General features: G+C 34.3%; 3 protein-coding genes across 3 annotated transcripts; all 3 read left to right on the top strand.

Moving 5' to 3' along the window:
* The first annotated feature begins 2512 nt into the window (after positions 1-2512).
* LOC104782462 (nematode resistance protein-like HSPRO2) lies at positions 2513-4417 on the top strand. Its single transcript, XM_010507399.3, has one exon. The coding sequence runs from the start codon at positions 2960-2962 to the stop codon at positions 4271-4273; it is 1314 nt and encodes a 437-aa protein (XP_010505701.1). The 5' UTR covers positions 2513-2959; the 3' UTR covers positions 4274-4417.
* Positions 4418-7782: 3365 nt separating this feature from the next.
* Positions 7783-10028, top strand: LOC104782460 (eukaryotic translation initiation factor 3 subunit F). The gene is made up of 6 exons (XM_010507398.3): positions 7783-8308; positions 8639-8718; positions 8887-9116; positions 9382-9503; positions 9590-9703; positions 9781-10028. The coding sequence occupies exons 1-6, from the start codon at positions 8063-8065 to the stop codon at positions 9868-9870; spliced, it is 882 nt and encodes a 293-aa protein (XP_010505700.1). The 5' UTR covers positions 7783-8062; the 3' UTR covers positions 9871-10028.
* A 6030-nt stretch (positions 10029-16058) lies between these two features.
* Positions 16059-16945, top strand: LOC147946307 (uncharacterized). Its single transcript, XM_087509572.1, has 2 exons — positions 16059-16185; positions 16257-16945. Exons 1-2 carry the CDS (start codon positions 16059-16061, stop codon positions 16943-16945), a joined length of 816 nt encoding a protein of 271 aa, XP_087365698.1.
* The last annotated feature ends 544 nt before the right edge of the window (positions 16946-17489 follow it).

The raw sequence follows: 17489 nt of genomic DNA, 5'->3' as shown, positions 1-17489 counted from the left end.
TCGGTAACATTTGCTAAGTTTACATTTTGCAAAAAAAAAAAAAAAAAAAAAGAAGTTTACATTTTGTCACTAAGGAGCATAAACTAGGGAATATTCAAAATTTTACATTTTTGCAAACACATCGGTAACATTTGGTAATTTTACATTTTTTTCACTAAGGAACATAAACTAGGGAATATTCAAAATTTTACATTTTTGAAACACATCAGCAACATTTTGGTAAGTTTACATCTTTTCACCAAGGAATTTTAACTAGGGAAAATTCGAGATTATTTTTACATTTTTTGAAACACATCAACAACATTTTGTTATTAATAAACACGAAGTAGGAAAAATTGGAAATGTTTACATTTATGCATATGATGTTTTATTAATTGTTTACCACGTCGTAAGATACTTTCTAAACTACTCCAAAGACTGAAATTGTGATATTTACTTAGTAAAAGTATCCTTTTTAGATATGTATTTCATTATTTGTATGTGATTATTTAATATAGTGTTAATGCATCTGTATAATCAAATATGGACCGGTCCATGGTTGCTTGTTTCATATGATCATATCATATTGGTGGTGTCCATAAAAAGAAGTTATCATTGGTATCTAGGAATAAATCGTGAGACTATCACTAATCAAATATACTATACGTGGATGAGATATATTCTTTTATATAGCACTTAAAATTTATTTTTTCCCACAACGGATGACTTTTTAATTTATGGAATTATTTAAATGTTTTACCACCGATATGACTGTTATATGAGTCTATTATACTGAGAACTAACCAAATCTATAAACTTAAACATGTTGGTGATTATTCAGGAAGCTGTCAAAAATGTTTTTGGTTAAAAGCGGTTGGACGATGGCTTTGATTAGTGGTTGTAAAATGGATTAAAAACAAGACCAATTGTTTAAATAAAATAAAAACTTTTAACATAAAAAAAAAAAAAAAAAAAAAAAAAAAAAAACAAGAAACGGAGAGGTTATGGACCACTAATTTGTTATCAGACCATACTTATTCGCTATATATAATCCACTTGTCTAATTTATAACCGAAGAAATGGTCCGTCTTTACTCCAAGTCCAACCGTTTGTATCCTTAAGTTTACCGATAAAATAACAGAAACATCCATATCAAAAATATAGTGCATGCACCTAAAACATAAATCTCATACATTGGCAGTCTTATTCAATCAAAAATTTATCTATATATATCATATAAGAAATAAATGGGTGAGATAATAAAATAATATATAGAACTCGAAGTAAAGAAAAACCAAAGTCAAAGGAAACGAACGACAGCTTCCTAGTGCTGAGAGCCTGAGACCAAACTCCAACCTTCATCTCACACATTTTTGGATAAGCTTCGACATATCTATCTATCTATATTCCTCCTACTTCTCCTCTCCATGTGCCATTCCTTTTTTTTTTTTTTTTTCCAGTTCAGACCTCGGCACCGTCTAAATGCTTACCACAATAAAATAAAATAGTCTTCTTTTTATATAAGTTTTTATTTTTATCGGTTTGCAGACTTGTGATTATATAATTCTCCGGGTTTGAAATATTAATAACACGAGATTAAATAGAAACAAGATATACTAATTTACAAGGTACACTAGTTTAACAAGCATATACAAATATGTCTCACAAAAAAATGGCGGACTATCATATTTTTCATATGGTAAGACAAATTCATATTTTTCTACTATCCAACTTTAGTTTTGAGCAATTGGTAGTAAATGTATATTTGCTTTAGAAACTATCTTAACTTGCAAGTATAATAATCTTAATCTTTTGAGCTAATAAATGGAGTTATAAAAACTTTTGTAGGGAAACATGTGTTCGTTAATTTATAATTAGAGAAAGTGGAAAAAGAATTTGTTTTCCTTTACCTGTTTTGATGTTCAAGTTGCTAATCAATTTTAAAAATGAAAAAAAAAAAACAACGTTTTTCTTGATGTTATTAGAAAAATCTAGTGCCATCCAGCTTTATGCTTTCTTGAGTTTCTTCATTTGCCCGTCATTTACGCTACTGAAGAGTTTCATATAGTTTTTTGTTTGTTTTATAAATAGATATACTGTTTTTTTTAGCTTAGAAAACAAATATACGTGTATTGTTTTTTTCTTTTACATATTTGCTTTCTTTTATGTGGTACATTGTCAATCTGTTAATGTTTCACGATTGTTAATATAATATCAAAAACACCATGTGCATGATTAGTTAGTTATACTTGTAGCTGTAGATTTTTTTAACTACAAATTTATTTTCTTACTTAAGTTTTTGAATGAACAACAAAATACTGTTTTACGAAGAATGAAATTTTAGGGAAATTTATGAACAAACAAAAAAAACTAGAATTATGATGAGTTATAGTGGGATCTACTCATAAATGAAAAGACAACCCATAACGCATGATTGACTTTCATATTCTTATTAATCAATCCCAAAAATTGTATATCGTAAATATCAAATATTTTCTTTTTTGATATTCTTAACTTACATAAGCTGTTTTTTTTTTTTCCCTTGAAAAGATAATCTCTTACCAAAACGAGATAATATTCTATATTTCTGTAAAGATCAGATTACTAAACAAACAAAACATTCGACTAATTAGGCATTTTACCTTTAATGGAAAACAGTACCCCTCAAAAATAATTATTAGAGATTAAAAAACTTTTATCCTAATGCATATAAAGCCAAAAAAAAGAAAAAGATTATCCTCAACTTAATCCACAGTCCCACGACTGCTTTGGTTTCTCAAAATATATGAGACCGCGTCTCTAACGTTGACTTTCAAATTTAGTCACGTCGGTATAATTCCTCTCACACGCCTTTTCTCTCTAATCCACATTCCTCCTCTATATATACACTCACCTCGTCTCCCTAACTCCTTCATCCAAAACAAAATACCAAAATTCAAAACTTTAACACACTAAAGAGATTCAAAAAGAAAAAAAAAAAATGGTAGATATGGATTGGAAGAGGAAGATGGTATCATCAGATATACCAAACTCACCAAAGCTTTCATCAAAGCTCCACGTCACTATCCCTTCACCCTTCTTCAAAGTACTCCCAACTGTTTCCTCCTCTCCCATCTCTTGCTCCGCTCCATCTCTTTGCTCTGCTTACGAGCTTTACCTTCGTCTCCCCGAGCTACGTAACCTCTGGTCCTCTCGTGATTTCCCTCACTGGACTTCCGAACCGATCCTCAAACCGGCTCTTCAAGCTTTGGAGATCAGTTTCAGATTAATTTTCGCCGTTTCTTCCGATACCAGACCGTACATCAACCACCGCGAATGGAACCGACGGTTAGATTCTCTCGTCACGAATCAGATCCAGATTCTGGCAGCCATCTCCGAAGAGGATGAAGAAGACGAATCGTCGGCGGTTCCGGTCAGCGATGTACGAAGCTCGTTAAGTTTGTTACCGCAGCTAGCTACGTGGAGGAGATCGGAAGCTTTAGGGAAAAAGATCTTATCCACAATCGATAACGAGATGCGTCGGTGTAAGTACACGCTCGGACTCGGCGAACAGAACATCGCCGGAAAACCTAATCTCCGGTACGATTCGATTTGCCGACCTAACGAGCTTTACAGCCTCAAAGACAATCCATACGCAGATCACATCGATAACCAAGAGAATCAAACGCTCTACATCATTCACCAGATCCTCGAATCGTGGATCTACGCATCTCGTAACCTCTTGGATCGGATCGTCTCAAGCATCGAAGACGAGAGATTCGAAAAAGCTTCCGACGACGTGTACTTGCTGGAAAAGATCTGGAAGCTTCTTACGGAGATCGAAGATCTTCATATGCTGATGGATCCGGAGGATTTTTTGAAATTGAAGAAACAGTTACAGATCAAATCGACGGGCAAAAACGATGCGTTTTGTTTCAGATCTAGAGGATTAGTGGAGGTGATGAAGATGTCTAAGGATTTGAGACACAAGGTTCCTGCGGTGTTGGCGGTTGAGGTTGATCCCACCGGAGGACCGAGATTGCAAGAGGCGGCGATGAAGCTTTACTCGAGGAAGAGTGAGTGCGATAAGATTCATCTTCTTCAGGGGATGCAGGCGGTGGAAGCTGCGGCGAAGAGTTTCTTCTTTTCGTATAGACAGCTAGTGGCGGAGATGATGGGAAGCGCGGAGACGAACGCGACGGCGAGTCAGGAATTGTGTGACTCGCTGAGTCAGATATTTATGGAGCCGACGTATTACCCGAGTCTTGACGCGGCAAAGACGTTTCTCGGAGAGTTCTGGAGTCATTTGGGTTGATTTTTTTTTTTTTTTTTTTTTAAATTTCCTCTGGTTATACTCAAAAATTAAATTGGTGGTTTGGTTAATTTAGTTTGTAAGATACTGAAAAGTTTTGGAACATTTGCCGATACGTATTTGAATACAAATTCATTTTATATGATCCATGATTTTTTTTACAAGCGATAGCATTTACGAATATCGTAATCTATACTTTTGAGTTGTCTCCAAGTCGTAATTCAAATATGGGTGGTCTACTAACGGGTAACGACTAATCTATGCTCTGAATGGTCAACAAATCAGCACCTATCCTTTTAAAATAGCTATTAGTAAATAATGTATGAGAAAACCACAATTTCACTATCATGGTACTATAGTATTAAATGTATAATTGATTAACTACAATTAGTTTGTTGTTTACCACCCATTCTGAGGATTGAGTGATCATATCAAACCCTTCTGCTTCAGGTGCTTCTTTGTTTCTAGGGATAATCCCGGGGTCTCTCGAGGAAGTTAAGAAGAGAAATGTGAAATCCTGCAAAGAAGATGCATGAATATGAAGAAATGTGAATGGTCAGAAGGAGCGACGATGCATCTGGACCAAAGACTAGTCTCCCTCCGCAATAAAATTTCTAAAACATAAAAACGAGAAACATCAAGCTGGTTTTGACATTAACACATCATGGGTTTAATATCAAATCTCTTTCCGAACATGATATATGTTGTGTCAGGACACAAAAACCCTTTTGTTTGTTTGTCAAATAGATATATCGTGAGAAAGAATTAAGAAAGGCTTACATTGTTACCCGGCCAGAGTTGGTAGATCCTGTGTGTTTAAATAGAAAGATTATGTTCTCTTTCAAACTTTGACCAAGAAAATTCCTCTTACGAGAAAACACTTACCCCTTTATAAATTACAAGACCATATATACTTGCCAAACCTAATATATGATCCTATAATAAGTTCTTAATATATATGATACACATGGACCAATATTTAATCAAATAGATACTTCATGGATCTTCCTTGATGTATACTCCAATAGTTATGTCAATATATATATAATCAGTCTAAACAAAGAAAGAAAAAAAAAAGTGCTAAGAGAGTAGAGAAATGGCTATCACCATGAAACATTTAATTGCATTTGTATGACAACGGCTAGTGGTCCAGGTATTCGTTTATGACAACGGCTGGAAACCCCGAACTCTTTCTCCGGCCTCTAGTCCTCGTCGTTCTTTCTTTTCATCATCAGTCTTCATTCGCGTCCAGTGAAGCTGTCGTCAACCCTTGCGGTCGCCGAGGAGTTTTCTGCAAGAGAAGGCGCTCAGCCGCTACTGGAGGAGGGTATGTTCTCCGTGTCACGAGGCTCGTCTACCGAGCTAGGAGCTTGACGGGGTCTATCTCGCCGGTGATCGGAAAGTTGTCGGAGCTCAAGGAACTCACTCCAAAACCTGAGAAGTTGAAGAAGAAGAAGAAAGTAGTATCATGTATCCATGAGGTTGACTAATATAAGAATGGAGATACTATATACCTTTAACATGAAGAGAGGGTCATCCATGAGGTTGCCCTTAAGAAACATTAGCATTTGTACAAACAAAAAGCAAAACATTAGCATTTGTAATGCAAAACATAAGAAAAAATATTTTTTATATGTGTTTGTATAACAAATAAAATAGACTTTTGGAAAATGTTATATCATATCTCTTTAATAGTTATGTTAACATTTTGTTACTTCATCTAAAATATATATTTTTATATAAAATTTTAATACAAGTTTTCAAGTTTTTCATTTCTTTTCAAACATGTATATATTATATAATATTGTATTAATATAAATAAAGGATTAAAAATATGATTGGATTCGTATTTAATACAGTGTAACTGTTTTTATGTCTTTAAAATAGATCATCAATGAGGTCTAATTTTCATATACTTATTTAAGCAATATTGTTAAAGTTTAAACCTAATATCATGTCATGTGGCATATTATAATAATGTCATCACATTTTAGTTAATTTAATAACTAACAAAAAAAACTATATTAATTTATAAAATAATAAAATAATATTTTCGAAATTATTTAATAAAATTACTTAACAGATTATATTATAGTTATTATTTCAGAAATTTTAGTAAACAATAACAAACTATTTAAAACAATAACTCATGATTGACTTTCATATTCTTATTAATCAATCCCTAAATGAATATCGTAAATATCAAATATCAAACAATAACGGACTAATCTATGCTCTGTCTAATCGTCAACAAATCAGCACCTATCCTTTTAAAATAGGTGTTACCGTGTTAGTAATAATGTATGAGAAAACCACAATTTCACTATCATGGTACTATAGTATTAAGATCGGACTAGCATTATAGCGGAGAAGAATATTTCCGATTCACAATGGATTGGATACTTGTCGTCGTTGATAGTGAGTAGTATGTATTTCTAATGTGTTATGAAATTATATTATGAATTAAAACTGGAGTAAATTATAGTTATATGCAGTCTATCTAATACAAGTATATTAATAGTATAACATTTAGTTCAGTAAAAAAGTTAGTTGCACTAAGTAGTCAAATTGATATGGAATCAGTTGATAGTTTGGCGATCGTAAAAAACATAATTATTTTTGAAAATTTTATACGTATAATTGATTAACTACAATTAGTATTATTTATAATTTTGTTTTATTTTGCCATAACTCAATTTTTTTTGGATTCCTATCTTCTTTTTGGTTGGGTAAAAATTGTTGTTTTGTAATATATATTTATACCTACATTTAGTATAATTATTACAAAAATTAATTTTCAAAAAGTTTAGTTGTGATTATTTGTTTCATTAACAAACAATAAGGTTAGTTGTGTATCATATTTGGATAGTTAAATAATAACTGAGTTGCACAAATATTTTTAAAAACTAAAAAACTGTATTTTAACTTTCTTTTAACCCATACTGAACTTTTAAGACTTTCAATTCTTTATAAAAAAATAGCAAACTAGGCAATGATACATGATAGACTGTGAGTCCTCTAAAATTTCATTCTTCTAATAAACCTCTTGCCACACATAATATGACCCATAGACAATCCCATTGAAAGTCCTCAAATCTTCAGCACATGTGGGTCATGTAAGATAACGAAACAGGAGTTTCATACTTAAATCACCATCAATCTTACTTGAAACATATGATGTCTTCCGGTTCTTGATTGTCCTTAATTAGTCTACGGTGGAAGCGTTTCTCCTTAGCATTCCATGTAAAAAAATGAGGTATTTAGTCAAAACTTGGATGCCTAGCATCTCTACAGTAAAAAGGTTGAGACCAAACCAAGCCAACAGTAGTGGAATCTTAGATATCTTTCAAGTTGTGGCCATTTGCCATATTGAGCACCTGACCAATGCATATACAATTACACATTGATTTAGGAAAAATGTTTTATTGCAAGAAAATATACAGTTAAAATTATTATTACCAATCAAAATATTCTCATTCAAAACCTCCTCATTGTGTACATCTTAGAAATCCACCAGATACAAAAATATGTTATCATACAGTAACGATAGAGGTTGTGTTCGTCAAGGTCATTCGATAAACATGTTTTGCTGGCCCTAAATTTGCTGAAACTTGCTGAAACATATAATGGGCCTATTTGTTGGCCCATTAGCACCTAAACCTATCTTTTCTCTATCACACACCAGCGGCCTTCTCTCCCTCTCTCTCCTTCCTCTTACGCTCACATCGGAAACCCTAAAAATCTCCAGTCTCTCTCTCTCGCGCCTTTGGTCGTTCTCAGAAAATCTTAACCATGGCGGCAGTGAGCGACCACACCGTCTTGCAATTCGTGTCTCCGTCATCTACGACGTCCGGGACTACCTCTGTTCTCACGGCGAGGATCCACCCACTCGTTATCTTTAACGTCTGTGATTGCTTCGTGAGACGTCCTGACTCAGCTGAACGAGTCATCGGCACTCTCCTTGGATCTATCTTACCTGATGGAACCGTCGATATCCGCAATTCATACGCCGTCCCTCACAATGAATCTTCTGATCAGGTTCGATTTTCATCTCTGCTTCTCCCTCTCGTATTCCCTATCTTTTTTTTTAGGATTTAGCTTAGGGATTCTTAGATCTGCTTTGTAGCTGAAGAGTAGATGTGATTTTTGCTTCTGAGAATGTGAGGTTTATAAAAGAAGTGTAGACGATAGCTTACAGTACTGTGCTTCTTACATCTTTGGTCATTCCATCATGCTTTTGCTAGTGAGCATATTGTCAGCTCTCTTCTGGGGAAACCAAATTGTTTTGAGATCAAATGTTAGCTTCTCACACCTTAAGGTTGTGACTTGTGATACGTTTTGAGGGTTATTGTTTTCATATGGATGCAGGTTGCTGTGGATATTGATTACCACCACAATATGTTAGCTTCACACCTTAAGGTGAATCCAAAAGAAATTATTGTCGGCTGGTACTTCTCTTTTTCCATTCTCATTCTCTTAACTCTCGTGATTACTCTTTTATCTTTGTCAAAACGATTCTTGTTGCTTGATTCATTGATGCGTTGGGTTTCTGCCTTGGTGGTTGATTTGTTCTCATTTTGAAGTAGCTGATAGGAACTACTCTATTGATTTTGCAGGTATTCAACCGGTGCTGGGGTTAATGGTGGTAGTGCACTGATTCATGACTTCTATGCCAGAGAAGTTGCCAACCCAATTCACCTAACCGTGGACACTGGGTTTACAAATGGTGAGGGTACAATAAAAGCTTTTGTCTCTTCAAACCTTTCACTTGGTGATCGACAGCTCGCTGCACAATTTCAAGAGATTCCTGTTGATCTCCGTATGGTTGACGCTGAGAGAGTCGGATGTGAGTATTCTAACTATTAATATCTTCCATATCAGAAGTTATTAGCACCCAATTCCATATACATATTACATACGGCCTCATTGTCTAAGTATCTCAGTTTTTGCATACTTAATTCAGTGTCTAGAGATTGTTTCTCTTATGATTGTGAAAGAACGAAACTGAATTAGATGTTCTTAGCTAGTATTTATACAGTAGTGTGAACCATTTTATGGCTCTATTGGGTATTCATTGTGTCTGATTAAGAATATATCATCTTGATCTGCAGTTGATGTCCTCAAGGCAACAGCTGTGGACAAACTCCCAAATGACTTGGAAGGAATGGAGCTTACAATGGAGAGGCTGCTGACTTTAATCAACGATGTACACAAATACGTTGACGGTGTTGTGGTAAGTTTGAAATATCCTTAAGGTAAAATAAACAGTCAATTACCTGCTGCAGATGCATGATCGTTAGTTTTAATGAAATTCCACAGGAAGGTCAAACAGCTCCAGACAACAACATAGGACGATTCATTGCAGATGCAGTAGCCTCCCTCCCCAAGTTACCTCCACAAGTCTTCGATAACCTCGTGAATGATAGTCTCCAGGTAAAAGATCGTAAGAGCCAAGCTGAAGCATTACACTTTATAAAAAAACTAATGATTGTTTATTCTGTTGTTTGCAGGATCAATTGCTTCTGTTGTACCTGTCAAGCATAACAAGGACACAGTTGAGTCTAGCGGAGAAGCTAAACACTGCTGCTCAGATGCTGTAATAAGCTTTGAAACACAAGGTTTTGCTAAAAAATGTGGACTGCTGCTTTTTTGGTTTCAATGTTTCTTTTAACGGTTTTGTGTAAGAATCAGCCTATTGTTGTAGCTTTCCTACATTGCAATTTAAAAGAGAGACAAAATGCTCAGTTTTATGAGTTAAGAACTTTGAAATCAGTTATAGTTGGTGACTAATCTGAACAAGATACATAAAAATTATCTTTCTTCCTCCTGTTCTTTTCCATTTGGTACATTAATACTTAATCAATGGGGAAATTTGTTTATGCTGAGAATTTGGATCATACGTGTGCGTCGTTATTGTTTGGTTTCTTTTAGTACGTTACATTGATAGAGACAGTATATAAGTTTAGATTCGATAAGCCAATATATGTTGGATTTTACAAAACAAACAAACAAAATTGCTCTGTTGTACTACAGAAACTGTTAGAGCAATCAATTCTAATGCCGGTTTAGTTGCCTTTTGCTCTGTTGCACTACAGAAACTGCTAGAGCAATCAAATTCTAATGCCGGTTTAGTTGCCTTTCTGGTAAGCTAAATTTAGAATTACGGTTTATGTATATTTAAACGGACACGCCAAGATTTAATGGATTCATTAAAATCGAATGAGTATTGAAGTTTTTTTTTGTGTTATAAAAATTGATTACATTAGTTTGTATAGTAAAAAATAAGAGGAGACTTTGGTTGTAACGAGTTTGATAGCAAATGTTAGTGCAGTATACGCATGTTTCTCTCTCTCAAGTCTCAACATGCGTAATGTATATACATACATACAGCCGTACTTATCAATTTTTAGAAGAATATATGTGTGTAGGCCGGTGTGTAGATGGGTCAACATTAAAGACGTGCATGCACTTGTAATGTAAGTGAGCAACTTGCCTACATTGTTCATAGTAATCTAACTTATCATTCCACTGGCTCTTCACCCACCTTCACTCTATATGGTTATTGGTTTCTAATTCTATATATGTAGCCTTGGCTTTTATCTTTTCTTTTCTTTATTAAGTACTGACGTAGCATCATAGGTATTTACCATTATATTATAGTCGAATCTTTCTTACACTAGTAGTGGCTTCCTGCTAAGCTGCTAATGTAGTAGGTCACATCGATGCCCCGATGGGAATTGATTAGAACCTGATTTACGATAAAGTGCAATGATCTCATGATATTATCAATTTGCAACTAGATATTTATGACTCAAGGATCGGTTCGACTTTTCAATACGATCGACATCATATTTACAGACCAAAATAATTCTAAAAATGCTCTTTGATAACATGTGTAACCAAAAGAACCACCCATTCATGGATGGTCCCGTGATATATTATCACATCTTCTCTATTTATATAGTGGCATGGTCCCGTTTTATATTAAACCTAACGACTAGGACAAGTTATTTTCAAGCTACGTACGTAGATTAGCTATAATTTACAAGTAGTTAAATACAAGCTAGATTATCAGATGTCTCCATATTGTTTCGTGCAGGTACAGAAGACAAAACAAACGACAAGTAATGCGGAGAGACGTACATACGTAAAAGTCTAATCGGGACTTTGTATGTATATAGACTATAGTGTCTATTACTATAATACAAAATAAATAGAATATTAAATCAAGTTATTGAAAACATATCATTATTTTATCCTAGGTGTAGCTTTTATTTATTTAATGATCAGTTGTTTATATATGACTCAGCTGACATTACTTTTAAAAAAAAAATTGATATCCCTCGTATAGTAGTAGTAGTGGTGGTTATACTTATTTTAATCATGGGCATTAATTAAAAAAGTATTTTTATATGTAAAATAATGTCAGCTGTCCTGAATATATTTGCTTTTTATTCAATACTATATTTTACATAACAAATTATACATGCTAGTTACTAGAGAGCCTAGAGGCTAGAGGAGTAGAGAGGGTTGGATTATCTCTTTTGTCACCAAATTAGTTTTGGGTTCGATGCATTTACATGACATAATGGGTTTCACGGTAGAAAATTATTGTGGCTTAATTATCCAACAATACTGATTTTGATCTTTTAAAAGATGCAGAGTGCATGGCAGTTAAACACCCGCCTACACTATATTACATAATTCATAGTGAAACAATCATGTAAATATATACCTTAATCATATACTATCAGTACCCCATCCGTTGCTCGCGATAAAACGGAAGTCTCGCTGAGATCATTCATTATGGACCGTTGTTTTCAGTTTAATTTATCTATTTGTAGCTATTAATAAACCATTTTTTGCATGTGATGAACCACATAAATTTATTGTATTTTTGCGTTTCTAATTACTTATGCATAAATCAAAGCTTTTCACAACTCCTGCTGAAAGTTGAAGATTCAATGAGTTTGACTATTGACATGAAATCCATTCGGGAAAATAATAACTTCATTAAATTCCTTTTAACTAACGAAAATAAAAAGAATGTGTAGATAACTTCATTAATCCATGATAGAAAATTATGTCAAAAATATTGTAATCCAAAAATTATCATGCATAATCAATCTTTACGAAATGTGATTTTCAATATTAATTACTTCATTTTGGCATGTAGGAATGGGGATATATCAATGATCAATTGTCCCATATCAAATGATTTGTATAGAGCTATGTTCCATATTAATTACACGACAACATTTGGAAAGAAATTATTAAGCTGATGAATGAACATAGCTCGAAAAACGGAATTTGGGAAAAGAAAGGGATAATTTTTATTTAAGCTTGTATAATTTGATGGACAAGGAAGAATAAAATGAATATGACGAACACTGCCTTGGTTCAAAGTATGTTACATGCATTTAGTTTACGGTACATGAACCAACCTTATATGCTACTTATAATAATTATACCAAATAGTATATGCACCAACGAGCGTCTTGTCAAAGGTTTGACTTATGTTTGTGATAATGTATAAATTATACGAGAATACGAAATTCCTGTTTTTAATATGGGAATTATATGATGTTAGTCATGCGTGAGATAAATCAAGGCCGCACAAAATTGTGCCATTTGAAAGGGTCATCCCCACATCCGATTGTGCGTGGGTGGGTGCACGCATAGAATGCGAGTTTTAAAATTAAATATAGGCCAATACTGTCATGTTAAAAAAATTGTCTACAACTTGTATATGGTCTCTATGCAAATAAAGCATCATGACTTTCTAATTTCCTTGATTACTGATGTTAAATTCGAAATATACAGCTAGATGTCAATATATAAGCCACAGTTGATTTGGTGGACTGAAACTTATCTTATCCACTGAAGACTTCTTTTAAAAAACTACAATTAACAATGTTAAGGTAAAGACTTATATGCGTGTTTTTACGTTTGTAGCACAAATCCATCAAAATGTATACATTATTATTTATTTATTTTTAATCATAAAAAACAATTTATGTATACACAATGCTGCATCGTTTCTGACTATTAGAAATTATGAAGAAAAATAACATTACATTTGCTATCAAAATACTAAAATGCAAATTTTATTGTATAATTAATTAAATTTTTTTTTTCTAATTGTTGGCAACAAATATTTTATTATTAACGCATTGATTCTTTTGTTTCATTCATTATGCACTAACAGTATTTGTTGTTTTGTATAAGAATCTGAAATTATTATATTAAGAAAACTTTTAGAACTTAAAAAAGAAAGAGTATGGCATCCTGTCTGAAGTAAAACACGATCTGGTCCATTACAAGAGTACAACACCGGACAGTAGTGGACGACGAGACATATCGAGAAAGTCTCTTTTATTATCTTCCCTTTTCTTTTTCTTTTTTTCAGAGCATTAGAACAAAACATCATTTCTTGCTTTCGTACGTGTTTATATGTAATACTTTTTAGATATGAGAACTGAATACAATTTGTTCACAACTTTTTAAAAGACTGACGTGAACAAATATGAAAACTAGAATCATTCAATGGATTTTGATGTGATCAGAAAAAATAAGATGATGAAGAAGAATAACTTCTCTGATTGGAAAGGACAGCATATTTTTTGCCAACAATTAGAAAGGACTTTTAAATAATAAAATAACAAAAGTTTTTCTCAAAAGAAAATCATATAAAAATGATATAGCTTAATAAAATAAAATTGTAGTTAGAAAGCGGCGTCCTTCGAAATAGGTAGATAGCCAAGTGTGCCTTTTCTGTTTTATTATTATGTACCAAACAAAAATTGTCAAAATGGACTGCACAAACCACACAATAGCCATAGTTTTGGGATGAGCTTTTTCATCCCTTTCGATCATTTCCAAAACTATCTTCAAATTTTCTAGTTGCGAAACTACTAATTGTAGAGTAAAACAAAACAAAATCCTCCTACGTTTCGTTTTTAATTTTTTTTTATTCCATGTTATTCATACTCTCACGCACCACAACCATATTATCTTTCTTTTTTAATAAAGTACCAAAAATATTATAGCGATTCACTAATTATATAAACTCCTAGATTATGATCAACAATATGAATTTCAAATCCTTAAAGCTCGATCTAAGTATCTAACGCAACCTTATCTTTTGAATCGGCCATTGTCTTCGACTCATCCAAATATCCCAAAATATCCCCCGAGTATCCATCATACCAAGCCTCAAGCTTACTATCTTGACTTTGAAACCTAAACTTAAAATAATTTATATAGACCAGCGTATAAAGTGACATAAATATCTAAAGTAAAACTGGCCGCAAACTGCATATGCATGGATTGATAATAATATTTTATCGCATACAAGAAACTATTATGGAATTTTAAAAAAATGGACATTTGATGCGGAATATTTTTTCGTTCACTACAAATAATAATAAAAATAAACTTTTATAAAATAATTAAAACCGTCAGAATATTATGGATCGAAGGTTCTCATGCTCATGCTGGCTGGTTCTAAACTGTCAAAATGGGTCGCGTGAATCCACTTGTTATTTATAATTTAATCAATCAATTTATATCATTATCATCTATTTACAATTTTATTTTTTACTTGATGCCACACGTTTTCGTAGAGCATATCTTAGTTTGATTATTGATATTCAATACAAAATACATTCGTACAAGTTTCGGTTGTCAGCCTGTCTTACACGTGGTTGAGCTCAAAGCTTCGAAATAATCTAGCGATAAAAGTATTGATCTAACAAAAATTAATGTATTGTTTTTATAATCATACTTTTGATAACCAACTAAATGATGTTTAGATTCATAATTCCGGAAATTATTTTAAGTGTTTCAAGGACGAGTGATGATAACAAAAAGATATTGGATACTAACATACATATAAGGCCTATTGATAAAAGGATAACACCTAATCATTTTTGTTAATGTAGTCCTATGCCTTTTTTTTGAATTCGTATATTATTACAGAGTCTCAAGTCGTAACCAAAATTATCACTATAGACGAAAGATCTTCTTGAAGGGGCAGTTTCGAATGGTGGGATCCGGATTCATCCCCATTGTTCCTCTCCTCAGGTGACCCATCTACTCTTTGTGGATGATCTGTTGGTGTTTACTGATGGAGCGAGACTTTCGTTAACTAGTGTTGGAGAAGTTATGCGCCAGTTTAAGAGGATAAGCGGACTGGATATGAACCCAGCAAAGTCTGGAAATATTCTTTGGGGGTTATGCGGAGGTAGAGGTTGATGTTCTAAGTGCTCTCACCGGAATACGAGTTGGATCCTTTCCAACCAGATACCTAGGACTGCCTCTTAATCCCGCAAAGATATCCTATGCAACGCTGCAGCCTTTCTTAGAGAGAATCAGTGCGAAGCTTCATAATTGGACTGCTAAGTCCTTATCCTTCGCAGGAAAGATCAGATTGATTTCCTCAGTAGTTTATGGGATGGTTAACTTCTGGAGCTCAGTGTTCAACTTGCCAAAAAGATTTTACGAGAAGGTTGATTCCATGTGCGCTGCATTTCTCTGGATGAACAAAACGGACTCTGCACAAGGTGCTAGAGTTGCCTGGAAGGATGTTTGTAAGTCGAAGGCGGAAGGGGGTGTTGGTATTCGACATCTCCAGGATTTTCAGGTTGTATTCCGGTTGAAGTTGATTTGGAATTTTTTTGCTAATTCAGGATCTCTCTGGGTTGCCTCGTTGAAAGGAAATATGTTTCACAGGAAGAGTTTTTGGATTATGAATGACACTCCAAGACTTTCGAGAACTGTGAGATGCATGATACAACTAAAACCTCTCCTAAAGGATTTCATGCGCTGCGAGGTTGGAAATGGCAGAACTGCTTCTTTTTGGTATGATCACTGGTGTGATTTGGGTCCCCTAGTCGACTACATTGAAGGAAATGGCCAACGACACCTGAGATTAAAGAGAAATGCTTCAGTTATAGACGTAATGGAGAATGGTGGATGCCTGCAGCCAGATCAGAAACCCAGCAGCAATTCATGGCTACCCTCACCGCAATCTCTCCACCAAACGATGACAAAGGCCCCGACCGCTATCTCTGGAGAAAGGCTTCAGGTGTTTTTGGACAGGCTTTCTCTTCCAAAGAAACTTGGGAGCAACTGAGAACTCACTCTGCCACGGTACCTTGGTGCAAAACAGTTTGGTTTAAGGAAGCAGTACCGAGATACTCCTTTATCCTGTGGCTAGTCTACAAGGAACGCCTCCCCACTAAAGACAGACTGCAGAACTGGGGTATGAATGTCTCACCATCATGTGTGCTATGTTCTACTGGGATTGAGAGACATGATCATCTCTTCTTCGCTTGTAGCTACTCTGCACAGATTTGGGAAGCTTTTGCTTCTCGAATCTTCGCATCTCCACCTTTGGGTTTTAACGAAATCTCTACCTGGATTCTCCAAACGCGGCAACCACCCCAGTCGAAAGCTGCAACCATCCTCAAGCTAGTCCTGCAAGTAACTTACTACCTAATTTGGCGTGAGCGCAATGCCAGAGTCTTTACTGATGTCTTGACTCCTGCAACGGTGCTTCAAGCTACGGTGGATCGTACCATCAGAGATCGCCTCCTTTCTCTTCCAGGGGCAACCGACTCCTCCTCCTCTCTTTTGGCTACCTACTTTGATTGTATTAATTTCTCTTTTTAGCTGTAGCTGTTGTTTTTTATTATGTTTTTGTACATAGACTTGAAAATTGGTATAAAATTTAACCTTTTACCAAAAAAAAATATTTATCAAAATAGAGGAAAAAGTATTTGAGGTATATATCTCAAAATGATATCAAGAAAGATATATCTAATATGGGATGTCCATAAATATTATAAATAAAGAAATAAAATGGGGCGTCAAATAATCGTCAAGAACGTTCAAGAGTCAAAACAGTTATGTACTTACTAGTAATGTTTTATCATGTGACAATCCCAAACTCAACTAAACTCAAGTAGCGTAAGTATCCGTCCGATGAAATTGAGTAAACGGCCGAGTTCCAATCCAACGGTTACAGAGAAGCGTAATGCTTCAGCTTCTTTTTTTCTGCATCGTACCAGATCTCACTTCAAGTAGCAGTTTATGTTAATAATATAAAAAACCACAGGACGCCGACAAAACCGAAAATGACGGTTAACGAGAATCTTCGTGTAATAATTGCCGAAACCGACACTTTATGTCAAAGTTAGCTCAAACATAAGCTATG

Source organism: Camelina sativa, chromosome 4 (assembly GCF_030686135.1).
Source record: "Camelina sativa cultivar CO46 ecotype springtype chromosome 4, ASM3068613v1".
Classification (NCBI taxonomy): domain Eukaryota; kingdom Viridiplantae; phylum Streptophyta; class Magnoliopsida; order Brassicales; family Brassicaceae; genus Camelina; species Camelina sativa.
This window is presented reverse-complemented; position numbering and strand designations above follow the sequence as displayed.